This window comes from Cyclopterus lumpus, chromosome 9, assembly GCF_009769545.1.
Source record: "Cyclopterus lumpus isolate fCycLum1 chromosome 9, fCycLum1.pri, whole genome shotgun sequence".
NCBI lineage: Eukaryota > Metazoa > Chordata > Actinopteri > Perciformes > Cyclopteridae > Cyclopterus > Cyclopterus lumpus.
This window is the reverse complement of record NC_046974.1, coordinates 15,331,216-15,345,528: the sequence shown is the minus strand read 5'-3', so window position 1 is coordinate 15,345,528 and position 14,313 is coordinate 15,331,216. Positions and strand designations below refer to the sequence as shown.

General features: G+C 40.1%; 1 protein-coding gene across 3 annotated transcripts in view; it reads left to right on the top strand.

Annotated features, from left to right (window-relative positions):
- The window catches only part of mctp1a (multiple C2 domains, transmembrane 1a), a 170,541-nt gene that overhangs the window by 99,993 nt on the left and 56,235 nt on the right, over positions 1-14,313 (top strand). For all 3 annotated transcript variants that reach the window (XM_034540701.1, XM_034540700.1, XM_034540699.1), the window contains exons 3-9: positions 3,274-3,416; positions 3,595-3,674; positions 5,186-5,297; positions 6,671-6,709; positions 9,501-9,665; positions 9,928-10,058; positions 10,840-11,026. In XM_034540701.1, coding sequence (XP_034396592.1) covers positions 3,274-3,416; positions 3,595-3,674; positions 5,186-5,297; positions 6,671-6,709; positions 9,501-9,665; positions 9,928-10,058; positions 10,840-11,026 — 857 coding nt within the window. The remainder of the gene's footprint in view (positions 1-3,273; positions 3,417-3,594; positions 3,675-5,185; positions 5,298-6,670; positions 6,710-9,500; positions 9,666-9,927; positions 10,059-10,839; positions 11,027-14,313) is intronic.

The window sequence follows — 14,313 nt, the reverse complement described above, 5'->3', positions numbered from 1 at the left end:
CCGACCTTCCCCAGTTCATCAGTGTTTCGCACAGCGACTCCTTAAACCCAGCCTCCCCTTACCCAACACTTCCATTTCACCGCCTTCTGCCTGCAAGGTGGACAAACATCCAGGGGGCACCAATCCATCAAATCTCCTCTCTTTAACCCCACATGGTTTAAGGCATTCTTGTCAACCATTATTAATTCTTTAAAAGCTTATTGATCTTATACTACCTATTGCCTATTGATTGTCATCGTCATACCTATCCATCCACAAGCCCTACGTGGCACATTAAATAACTGTATTTCTTTCCTTCTTTATGGATTTAATCCAACTGTGTGAAAAGAACACTATAGAAAAAAACGTATTTAATAAATATATATATATGGAGGTTGATTTCCAAGAAAGCACCACTGCAATCACTCCTCTGTGCTCTACCCACGCTCCCTTATACTGGGGCACCACCCACCCACAGAACCAACCTTTTCCATTTCATACTGCTCAGCCTGTGTATGTTTATGGCCACATAAAGCCTGCACTGTAGCACTCTGAGCCAGTGATGTGTGTCTGGGGAATATCGACCCAGTGTGACACAGAAAGTGAGATAGATAGACAGAGAAATGCTGCAATTTTAGAGATAAGTGATGCGGTATTTGAACATTTCGCTTTAGTCTTGTCATTAGCTCATGAAGTATCACACCATGAACACAATACAGCAATTGATTAGAATAGATTCCTTCTTATTTATTTCATGCTTGTATTTATATAATTCTGCATTGTCTTTTGCATCTAAGTTCAGCTACACATTAATGCCCTCTCAGACATTTCTAGCCGTATCTCTTTTCCTTCTTGTTTTTCTTATCCTGTCCTCTCGCTGCAGTCACGGGTAACATGGGGGCACTCTGAATTATGAATTTCGCGACATTATTGTTACTAATGACCCACTTTTGTCAAATTCAAATGACTTTTGATTATTGAATGTATTGTCCAATAAAATACTATACACAGGATAGTATTAACATTTTCTAGAATATATTAACGTCTTCTTGATCATCACAACCATATGTTTTTGCTCAATTCTTTTGCAGTGATAAAATAATATGCATATTCTTTATTCAAGTGCGTGGTTTTACAATTTGAGAACATGAGATTGATTTCACCTTCAGATTTTGTAATTATTTCCCTAAAAAACCTGTCCTAGGCAAATCCTGTTTGCCTTTTTATTTGCCCTGTCTTGCTCAAACTGTTTGCTTGCACTCAGACATAGTGTTGCTCGTGTGGATTTCCTGCACTTAAGCTCCTTTCCTCACACTCAGGCTGCCTCTGTGTTCCTTGGGAAACATCTTGCTCTAAAATTTCTCAGCTGCTCTGAGATTTTTAAAATGTCCCAACCAATAAAAGGCCAGGTGTCATGTTGAATGATGTCTGCCTCGGTGCAGGTGCACTAGCTTTACTTCTTAGAGCGTCCCTGATGGGCGGTCTCTCTATAACCAGGTTCATCCACTCCCACCCTGCAAGGCTTTATTATAAGTAGCTTTCTTGATGGTTAGTGCAACAGGTAGCTGTCTGTGAGAGTTGGTTAATGCTGGTTGTAAGCTGTTGCCAGTCGTTTTATGCCAATACCACTCACTGAGTAATGTGAATAATGAGAAGGACAATACTTTTGAATAGAGAAATAAAGAAAAGCTCTATAAAATAACCCATGTCAGTCATGTCATTAGCCTCTTTACTGTCTCTAATAAGAATCAGTAAAATCACTGGGTCACATATTTTGAACTGGTTCTCTTGCTAATGATAACGCATGACTCCACCTAGATCTGATGAAACGGGTGTGAATACTGAGAGCACAGCCTTTTATCCTCTCGTACTCACGCTGTCAGCCTTGTCTTTGATATAGCCTTGTCGTGGCTGACTACAGAAAACAGGGCAGATTATCATAAAAGGTAAACAATATAAATGAGGATTGCGTTTATTCTACCATGTACTGTACAATGTATTTTATATGTTCACTTACATTGCTGTTTTATCCAAGAGATTCTGGCAGAAATTAGAGAAAATTATGTATTTATAGGACTCCCTTATCTCCCTTGTGATTTGGCAATCACTTTGGTTACAGTGGAACCCTCTGTTTCTGTATTCATGTTAATGTTTATATTTATTTGTATGTATATAAGGATATATGTGTGTGTCTGTGTGTGTGTGTGTGTGTGTGTGTGTGTATATATTTCTTAGTTTATTTGGGTATGAAATGCCTGTGATTAGTCCTGATCATGTCCCTTTTGGTCATTCTCTAGCTGGACGTGAACAGACTGCCAAACCAGTAAACCTGATTATCTCCTGCACAAACACAAACCCAGTGTCTCCAAGTCTGTGTTGTTGCTTTGGTTTTAATACAGTAAACATTTGAACTTGTGTGTCTGATTGATCCGGTCCTTGTTTTTCTTTGTCTGTCAAACAAATTTGAAATGTATTGACCTTGGGTATTAGGATATTAGAATAAAACAGAAAGGGGATGGACAGGAGGATCAATGTCCATTTATAGATTTAGAATTATATATCTTCTTTTTTCCCATTGGTCATCATGAGGAATGGTGTATACATAGGGATAATACATCATATGTATCACAGAGTACACACCAAAATTAATATGTATTATTATAAAAAAGACTAGTTTTCATTATTTAATGTAAATCAGTAGCACCACCTCCTGGTCATTTTGAGGCACTTGAGTCATTTGAGCACCCAGCTTCAGCTTTAATTACTTGTAATCACATGAGCCACAATAGAGCAAGAGTCACATGATATGCCAGATTGTCTCCTTATTCCTTCAAAGCAGTGTGTACAACTATCTCTGTGTCTAAAAGTAATTTGAGAAAGATCAAACGATTTGTTATTTTATGACAGTACAAGAGGAGTTACAGTTGAATACCTTCATGGCATGAAATATATATATATATATATATATATATATATATATATATATATATATATATATATATATATATATATATATATACATAAACTATTCAAACATGTGTGTTGTGTACTTAAGAAAAATAAATTATCATCAGGCATGGTTGATTTGAATTCTTTGGACACCTTTGTCAGTAACTATTTGTCCTTATTTTAGATATTACCATTTGAGTAACGATAGGCTGGTGAAGGGTATACCTGCTTTCACTTTGACCCTTTTCCTTACAGAGTTAGGCAGCATATGCCATAATTGTCCTCGTACTATTATTAATCCTGTAGTTTAACAATATTTCTCTGTGTTTGCTGTCTTTTTTGTAGGGACCAGCGACCCATATGTGAAGTTTAAGATTGCAGGGAAGGAGGTGTTCAGGAGTAAGACCATTCATAAGAACCTCAACCCGGTGTGGGATGAGAGAGTAAGCCTTCTGGTGGAAAACCTGAAGGACCCACTATACGTCAAGGTACAGATAAGTCCTGGATTTTAAATGTGTTCCTGCTTTAATATAAATAATAGTTGTATTTTGGATGATCATTAAGTCAAGATGGACATCAATCTACTCATCTATGCCAAAAATGGTGATTCAATGTGACTAATATTTTGATAGTACAACTATACAACTGTATATTGTCTCTTTATAGGTTTTTGACTATGACTTTGGACTTCAGGATGATTTCATGGGCTCAGCATACCTCCATCTGGAGTCACTGGAACATCAGAGGTCTCTTTGTCCTTTGTCTTCTCTTTTTTTTAATTATTTCCTTTCCCCAGTAATGGGCATTTTCAGTGAGGCGTATGTGTTAAGAGACAACAAATGAAGTTGAAATGATGGTGAAGTTAATGGTTAAGGAGTCTGACCTGTAACACCTTCAAGCACCTGTCCGCGTTGCTTGGCACAGTCATTGTATAGCCTGTTGTCTCCCTCTAGTGTCAGTTCTTTGTAATGCATCTCAAACTTCAAATGCACAAAACTGAAATAAGGGAACAAACGCAGAACCACAACGCAAATGTGAAATCCACGTTGTTGCTTTTTCATTTTCATTTTAGCGTATACATTTGTGTTGTGGCTATTGAATTTCTATTGTGGCTCATGCATTTATGTTTTGGCTTTTTCATTTGCATTTAAGCTTTCGCATTGGCATTGCAGCTTTTGCGTTGTGGCTTTCACATTTGTGACATTTGTTTGACCCTTTTCAGCAACCTGAAGGCTGTTATGGGAGAACCAGAACCAGGACTGTGCAGGCCAGAGTAGGCAGATCCATCGACAGTAAAATGAGAGGTTTTCTAAAGGGAAAAACAATATTGCTGTTGTCCACAGCCAAAATCAACACACAATTCAAGTTTCTCATAGTAACTTTAATCACTAACTTTCTTTAGAAACACTACCATCTCTTAAAGTGTAGTTATTGTATTATCTGTAAACTTCATGTGTCACATCTCCTTTTTTCCATCAATCACTTTGGAGTTGGTTGTTTTTTTGTACACTCAAGCAGGTGTTTTCAATTACCGTCTGATTACACCCCCTGTCAAGTGTAAATTGGGTCAGCCATGGTGGTAAGAGACATTTTGCATAGCAGACATTTGGACTTGAAAAAGCAGGAAAGTTTATATTAACAACATTAACAATGGCTCCAATCTATTTCAGCATTCCAGCACAGTAAGCCATAACTGTGTGACAATGAGCCAGCATACACAATACCAGGCCATAAAAACAAAAACATTGTAATAAAATGTAGCAGTCATTTATTGTACTTTTGTTATACTACATGTATAAATATATATATATATATATATATATATATATATATATATATATATATATATATATATATATATGTGTGTGTATTAACTGGAGAGGGATCAGTAGGTCAGCTTAAATTTTCATCAAAATCTAAATTGTGAGTTATGTTTTTCCCAAAGTCAAAATAATTTTTGCTCATACTGTTCGGCAATAGCATTCTCTTTTTATTAGTAATCACCTGCCATGCTATGCCCTTTACTAATTACCTTCCTTATGCATAATTCAAGAGCTTGACCGCTTGTGGTCTTTGTATCTCACTGAAAACAGCAAGAAGGGCAGCGAGTATTTGAAGAGGGAGGAAGCAGAATGTCTTGAAGTTATTTTAATATGCATGCATTTATTTATGTACACATAGGGGAAATCCATGCACTTAATGCACGTGAATGTATTCATGTCAGCACTTGTACTAGGTTTACTGTGCTTCCCTGTAGGACACTGGATATGACACTGGACCTGAAGGACCCCCAGTATCCTGAACATAACCTGGGCAGCCTGGAACTGGCGGTCACTCTGTTACCAAAGGAGGGAGACATGAAGGATGCTGTAAGAAAAATATATGAACTTTAAATTGGATAACGCCTTAATCTCTCTCTCTCTCTAGCTGCACACAATACATGTCCTTCTCAGTCAGGGAAATCAGACTTTTCTATCGTCACACTATACGTTATCTTTAATGCATCACACCAAGAAAGAATATGCCTAATATACTGTAGCCAAAAGGAACTCCTGGTGACCTTAGTAAAAAACAACAAAGAAGTCAATATAAGTTTTATCATATTTTTTCCTCCGTACATCAGAGACATTGATCAGAAGCCAAGCTGTGTTGAAGTGGAATGCGCTGGCTTCATTCATCATCAGTTACTGGAAACTCTTCAACTCAGCAAATGCATATGCATAAACACAAGTGTAATTAATATGTTCTGTGGAAAAGTTCTATGTTCAAAGAGCACTGGATTCTCTTTACTAATTATGTCAGCTCGTGCCTCTGCGGACGTGCTCAATGTTTCAGATTTGCATTTATTTCTGTTCAATTATTTGTTTGGTTAATTGGACCCCTGCATGCTCGATCCGGAACAAGGCAGAGTCATGGGGGAAATATTTTATTCCTTTTGATCTGATGTCTTAATTCTGCTGCTTATTTAGTACTGTAGTTCAGAAACTCCACATTTGACAGAACAAATAAATTATATTTAGGTTAAGCATCAATTTGGATTTCTCCAACTGTGAAGAAAATGAGTACAAGGTTACATGAGTACATTCTGGATGACTCCATCTGTCGCCATCTACTGGTATGAAAGGGGAAGGGAAAATGCAGAGCAATAATCTACTTTAAATTCTGAACTGAACAGCTAATATATGGTTAGTAATCATGGAGCACCAACAGTGTTTCTGTATATGACCTGTGTTATATGTGTTTTGAAGTTGGGTTGACATGAGGGAATTGCGTGAGATTCTTTGTGCACATGTAAATAGTTTTTTTGTATTTGCTGATTATATTTAACTCAAATAAGCAACACATATGTACACAAATATTTGAAGCCAAAGTTTAAGAAATGCGGCAAGACCTTCAAAAGATATCTCCTGCACTTTTAAGGACGTCTGTAATACTCGCCCAGTACAAAAAAAGTATTTAATCTATTATATTATGTGTGTGTATGTTAGTGTGTGTGTATGAGTGCATGTCTGCATATGCAAATATTTCATAACACCATAGGACAAGTAAGAGCATTTTTTGTACATGGCTTGCTTGCTCAACTTGGATGAATGACAGCTGTCCTTGTTTTTTTAATATAACCCCCCTGCACCAGTCCAGGGCTAACATCTTCCCATTACATATCCCCTTTAACCTCTGACCCTGCAGCTATCAGGGGGAGGCAATGGGGGGGCGCTCTGTAACAGCTTTGTCTCATTTACAGACTATGCTTTTGAGAAGGAACTGGAAACGATCTAGTAAGGTAAACTAAAACAGCATGTGACCTCCCCACCCACACAACTTCCTGTACTGTAACCCCACTACCGACCGCACCTCACCTATCCTGCACTCTTCACTTGTGTCCTGGTACATGGATGGAGTCTCCCTGGCCCTTTACCTGCCTCCCTTCTTTCCCTCCGTCCACAGTGGTATTAGCCGTTTTTCAGTTCTTTAGTTCTCATTGTCACTAGCTTATTTTCCACAAGCTGCAATATACCACCTGCTATTTAAATCACCTGAGGGGATGCAAACACTCTTTTATTTGGAATGCATGTGCAATTTAGCCTAAAGGTGAATTGTTTTTACACGTGTGAAGGCAAAACTAAAGTAATATAAATACACACCAAGGGTGGAAGTAATGCACAATTGCTCACATTGTTTTATTTAACTTTTTTGATTATGTTTAAAAATGTAATGTTAGAACAGTTACAATCCGGCTAAAACTGCAGGAATTTAAAGAAGAGCCATTGTGTATGTTTCCTGACAATGAAATAATCTGTTCTAAACGTTGTCCTTTTAAGCCGTTCAATTATGCAGTGATATATCCATGCTTTTTCCACCTTTGATCTGCACAGTGTATTGCAGCTGCTTTGTGAGAAAATTAAGCACTTTATTTGTCTTTAGGGGTTTAAAAGAGTCCTGTACAGCAAATCAACGATGAAACGTGAATGTTTGTTGATGACTGTGTGGACTGATTATAGGACACTCTTACACCCCTTTGCATTAAGTGCAAATCTTTGATGTATTTTGAGTTATCATCTTGTCACACTTAAGAGAATGTTACCTTTTTGGTATTATTTTTTGTGATCCTCATTGGCTGTAAGGTCATAAAAGAAAGAATGCTGGTTGAAGTTCTGCTTTTTGTTATTGGCTCAATGCATGAAGCATTTACCTTATTCTTTGGTCAAATACAGTAGTATTAGTAGAGGCGATTTTCTGAACACAATTGGGTTATGTGCAGCTTTGTTGGCTCATGTGTCACTTTGATTAAGTTCTTAAAAGTGTCCTTAAGAAGGAAACAGGCTAAATATGGAAACTCAGTCTTACTTTTAGTTGATATCCTAAATAGCAACTAGAGGGTCTGAATGTCTCCTTCCTGACAGTGAAAAGTGTGATATCCCACCAGGAGACAGATACATATTTGAAATGTATTGGTCAGAGCCGGGCAGACGTCCTGCTGTATCGTGCTTCCCCAAATCGAGCCTTTGAAGCTTCCAAACTGGGCCGCCCCGCCTGTGACTCGGGAATTAGCTCAAACACTAACTAACTAGCTACTGTGTTACCCCTCCAAAAAATTGCGCTGCTCCTGAGTGCCTCCCTGCCTCCGTGCTCAAACTGCATACAAGTACACAGTTATTTTTACACAACCACTTTTTTTTAAGTGTTTAACCCACAGCAGAAGATGCTATTCAAAAAGTAGTTTGAGATAATGATTATGAGCCGGATGCATATTAAATCCAGGTCGCTCTAACTTTACCACAAGGCAAAAGTGCTTATTTCGGTACTTTAGATGTTTTTATTGTTCCAAAGGGCTGACACAAGTTGTCAGCAAGGCTGAATGTTAGTATCTCTTATAAGACTTTCAACCTCCAAACATCCCAGTGCATGATCTCTCTCGCTTGCTGTGCTCTGGCAGAGAGATGTGGATTCCCTATCCAAATAGCCCGTAGTTTTCTTTAACAAGAAATATGTAGAAACAAAACAGGGAAACACTCAGGATTGTGCTGCAGCAGGACATACCAACGACCTCTCTTCATTAGCATACATACAGTGTGTGTTAGCAGCAAGTGAACAGGAGAAATGAAAGCTGGGTGAGTTGCAGTATGGGAGGTTGGCTGTGTTGCAGGGAGCCATTTGCATTGTTTAATGTCTGGAGAATGGAAATTAAGAGGCTCCATCTCCAGATCAAAGGCCTGTGCTTGCGAGGCAGGGTTTGTTCAGAGTTTAATGAAATTCGCCCGCAAAACAAAAGCTATGCTAATAAATTCTCCCTAACGAGGAAGGAGGAGAGGGAAAGGCAGAAAGAGGGAGAGAGAGAGAGAGAGAGGGGTGTATTTGTTTGACAAATAAATACCCTGCTCTTTGTTTTAGTGAAGGATACTGACATGATTCAAAGAGAGGTTAAATAGGCCTGTAAGTGCTGAGAAAACTGTTTGGAAAAAAACAGACCTAAACTATGGAGAATCATCAATCTGAATTTGCAGGGATGTCAACTTACAGTACAGCCAGATGGAATAAGAAATTCACAGAGTAACTGGAACAGCATCTCAGCAGTCTGACCGTTTTGGATTTTTTTTAAATTTCATTCATTTATTTTATTGCTCAGACAATGCCAGACTTGTGCAATGACATAGACACTCTTGTGCAGACTGCTAATCATTCAGAGGATACAGTGCATTTGCTTCAATTTCTCAGCATTTCAAAGGACATGTTTGTGATTTTGATTAAATAGAATAGTGGGATATTATGTTTTGTAATTCTTAGTGATGTTCTGGCATGTGCGGTTAGTTCACGCATCAGTGATAGATTGTGTTTATAATTATCTTATTTTGTGTCTACGTCTTGTGTGTTTTGCCTGCCCCTCTCTTTGTCTCAGTGTTTGGGGTCACTTATTTTCCTGTTGACTAAGTGTGCACAAACCATACTTCTAGCGTGGGTCTAATTTTTTCATGTGGGTGTTTGGGTTTGTGTACATGCTTGTTTATGTATAAATGCCAATGTGTTTGTGTAAATGTTTCTTTGAATACATCTGTGTGTGTGTGTGTCTGCTGCAGTATCAGAGTATGCGTCTCTCAGATGTGCACAGAAAAGCCCAGCTGTGGCGAGGTATAGTCAGCATCAGTCTGATAGAAGGTCGCAGCCTCCAGCCCATGGATGCCAACGGCCTCAGCGACCCTTATGTCAAATTCAAGATGGGGCACCAGAAGTACAAGAGCAAGGTAAACACTCCCCTGTTTGAGAATATTACATGTTAAGGGTTACCTCCATGTCATTCTGAACAAGGCTCTTTATATGTGGCCCTCTGATCAAAGTTAGAAAGGAAGATTTTATTCATTGCAATATTCCGTACACACTTGAGCTATTAAGAAATACCTTTTCAGTCAAACAATCTGTATTAAAGACTTAGTTTTGCAAACCTTTAACAATATATGTACAAGCACATAGGGTCAAACCATGGATTTCCCTCTGTCGTTTACTCAGACAATTCCCAAAACACTGAACCCCCAGTGGAGAGAGCAGTTTGACTTCCACCTGTATGAGGAACAGGGAGGCTACGTGGACATTACGGTCTGGGACAAAGATGCTGGCAAGAAGGATGACTTCATGGGAAGGTACAGAGGTCTTCATCCGTCTTTCAGGCTGTATAGCTAGAGTAGATATAACTTACCAAATAAATGCATATATTGCACATTTAAGGCTTATTCAAACAGGCCTTACAGACATTGCATAATGACAGTATGTCCATCATTCAACATTTGAGTTCAAACAGCCATCATGTGTGTAGCTTTGTATGGATGTACCTCACGTTTATAGTATAGTGGCATGGAGGCCCTTGAGGAAGCCTTTGCTTTGACCTCTGGACCCAGGGCCAGTAATTACTTTTGCAGGCCTTGGTATTAACTGGAGATACATTAAGGACCAGAGAATCAATTCAGTCAAGAGAAGATGTTCTTGAGTGCCGACTTGAAGGTATTAATTGTTTCAGCTTTTGCTAAGTTGTCTGCAGTTGCTTATTTACGACGCACGTGATGCTTGTTATACTGTTTCTAGGTTGTTGCCATTCCCCATCAAAACATATGAGGTGATTTTATTGAAATGAAAACTAGTAGACACTTTATTTCCAAAAGGAAGATGGGAGACATCTTTCTGTGTGACTACTTTCATTAACTTTACAAACGTTCTGTGATGATTATTACTTTGCAGACAATTTTCTACAAACTTCAAATGGCAACAATAGCACTTCTTTAAATTTAGTTCTTATTGTCCTCTATAGCTTTCCTTAGCTTCCTTTTTTACCATCGGTATGTGTTTCAGCATCGTCAGCTTCCCCACAAAATGTTCAATACTCTGTAATTCAGTTCCTATTTGTTTGTGCATGTGTGTGCACTTTAGGTGTACCATCGACCTGTCGCATCTCCCTAAAGAACACACACACAAGCTGGACCTGCCACTGGAGGAAGGTGAAGGCATGCTGGTGCTGTTGGTTACACTCACTGCTTCTGCCGCCGTTTCAATCTCAGACCTGTCAGTCAACATGCTGGACGACCCGCACGAGAGACACTACATCATGCAGAGATATGTGAGTTTGTGTTATTGTGCTTTGTGTTGTGTTTTGAGTTCAGGAAAAGATGAAGTTCTGTCAATACTTTTGAGAGGAAACTACACAATGTCTGAGAGCTCAGCTAAATGACCGACACAATTTGTTCAAGACACTGAAACTATTAGAGATACAACTGCACAGTATGCCCAAGTTTCTATAATTGTTCATACTCATATCTATGTCATACTTCATATTTTCCTTGTCACATAGCTAGAACAAATCAGTAACCCTTGTATTACTGATTGATCATGTACCTTATATTGTGGCTTCTTCCCTTAATTGATGGCCATGTTACGTGTGTCACACAACTCCATCACACATGTATTATCTGAATATTGTAAAGTCACAATTGTCTCACATTTTATGACGAATTTAACAAGCTATTGAGATTTGAAAATAAAATCCAACAAGCTGCATTCTGAAGTTAGAAGAAGTGGAGAGCAGAGGAGTAGGAAAGAGGAGATGATGAGATTAACAGTGGAAGGAAGAAACACAGGTCTGTTAGGTTTGGACCGACTGTTGGGAAATAATGGAGGCTCATGTTGCTGGTTTGTTTCTGTTGCTATGATTCAAAGCACGAGTGTAGAGCGGTATTTGCATCAGCATTCTTCAGTGAGTTGTGCATTCATGATCCATGCATGTCAGATCATTTATTTATGTGTAAAACGTCTTGGCTTGTTAGCCAGTCGTCATTGATTTGAGTTTCCATGAGTGGAGAGAGAGTGAGAAAGAGAGAGAGGGCTCTAAGGCCCCATCTGTCCCAGAGGCCCTCCACTCAACACAATAGTTGCAGCCTATGTCTTTGTCTTAGCCTAGTTAACCCCTCACTCCCTGTCATCTTCACTGCTTGCTACAAAGAGAAACTCACACACATGCTTGCTCACACACACTTTCAATGGGTTTCATTCACTGACAACCTTGACAAGGGACATTTCTCAACAGAATCAGCTCTTATCACGCAATGCCACAGCCATATCTGCTTTCAGTCATGACTCTTAAAATAAATAAAATATATTTAACTTTTATGTGCGGGTTATACTGTGCAGGTGTGTTCATACACTGTAGTGTACGGAACAGGAAGTAGCTGTCTGTGTTTGTGGGCTTATAGTATGTGCTTTGATTTCAGTTAATGTTACGTCCCAGCTGGTGTGTGTTTGCGTCTTACGGTGTGGGCATAGGCACCAGCGGCGAGGCTCCAAAGGCCAAACACGGGGGCAGCGACCTACATAACCGTGGCGGTGCCTCATTGGCTAGCTACAGGAGGTTGACCACTCTGCTCCGCGCTGCAGCAACCACCCAAGATCAGAGGGGGGAGCTCTAGGACTGGGACATGCACACGCTGTGCCTCTCCTCTAAGCCACAAAATCAGAGCGTAGAGATAGAAAGCATGTGTGTGTTTGTGTGTGTTTGTGTGTGTGTGTGTGTGTTTGTGTGAATGTGTGTAATAGGGGGCGAGAGGTAAAGGATGAGGGTTGCACCGGGGAGGGAAGGCGTGTAAAATGAAAAGAAAAAGCTATTTCACCTCTCTCACAACTCGTGCAGACCCCGTTTTTTTTCTGCTCGGCTGAAGGCGAGACATTTTCCTTCCTTCGCCTGCCTCTTTTCCTGCCTCCTTCTCTCTCCAGCACTCTCCATCTCTGTCCCACTCTCCCGGCAGCCTCAACTCTTTGTCTGTTGCCACTGTGGCCCTCCTGTCAGATAAAGGGATGGAGAGATAGAGGGTGGAGGAGGTGGGGGGTTGCCGATGGAGGGGCACAGTGAGGTCGGTTTAAAGACTTGAATGGTCTCTACCTATTAACATATTCCTTTTCCCCAGACTGTCCATCTTTCAGTTAGAGAATTTAATAAAGATGTACCTTATCAAAGAGCACTGATAAGACCAAGTACCACCACTAATACATAACGGTGCTGCTCAAAGCCCACTAATCTGCCCAGTGTGTGTGTGTGTGTGTGTATGTGTAGGTAGGTGTATGTTATAATGCGTTGGCACATTTTTACTGACTTGTATTATCTGCTTAAAATCAGCTGTGCACAAACAAACACGCACAAAGCATCCAATACTGCTAATCACATACAGGTATATACATTCAGATTCATGCACAAACAATACCTTCCTGCGTCAGCTATCTACTAACGAGTACCATGCTTCCATCATCATAGCTTTAAAGCTCTTCTGATCATGCCTGCCTTCTGCATGAAAACACACACACTCACACTCACACACACACACACACACACAACACACACACACACACACACACACACACACACACACACACACACACACACACACCAGTTTACTTGTGTATCATTGTGTCAGCAAAATGTGTATAAGGTAAAAAGAAAGAACACATACACCTAAATGCATGCACATAAGAGCAGGTGTTTTTCCTCATCCCAATCTGTGGCCATTGAAGACAGCCGATAATGGACACCTGAGTGCTGGGATCTGATGCTAGCGCCGAGCTCATTAATGTCGCTCTCATTCTAGCTGTTCTGCATAGTGACTGCTTTTTGTGTGTGTATATATGTGTTTGTGTGTGTGTGTGTGATTGTGTTTATCTGCCAGGTTTGTGAGTGCCCCTCTGTACACTTGAATGTACCGCATGTATGCGTGTGAATGAGCACACCTGATTTTCTTCTGCAAACTACTTTGAATGCAGCTGAGGCAGAGCTATATGCAACACAGTGCAATACACTTAGTGTCAACTGCCTTAGATGTACTATTTCTCACCGTAACCTTTCCTTCATCCCTAATTACTGTTTCCCAGAAGTAGAGAGGTACAGAGGGAGAGAGGGAAAAAGAGAGAAAGAGATTTATGCATTATGATGGCAAAGGAGCACACACACTAATGGCTTTTAATGGGCCTGAGGTGGCCGCAAGATGGGTGGATGAGAGAAGGAGGACATGGCGACCTCGACTGAAGTGGTGGCACTTCACTACCCACCCACATGTAGGTATGCACACTCACACACACATGCGCACACCTGCAGTTCTTCTCCCACCTACTCCAGTGCACCTCTCTAAGGTGATGAGAAAGGACACATCCTGGACAGGAAGTGAGACAAGGGGCTGCTGTTTGGTGTGGGACGGGCGGAGAGCAAACCTTGAGAGAGAATCTTGACAGACTGATGCTGAGTTGATGACGAGTGGGAACAGGGCGGAAGCGGTTGCGTTTGAGCATTTCGTGTGCATTTGATTTAATGTCTCCTGAACTCCGGAGCTGCTGGGCAGACGCTTTGTGTGTGTCTGTGTGTGAAATGTT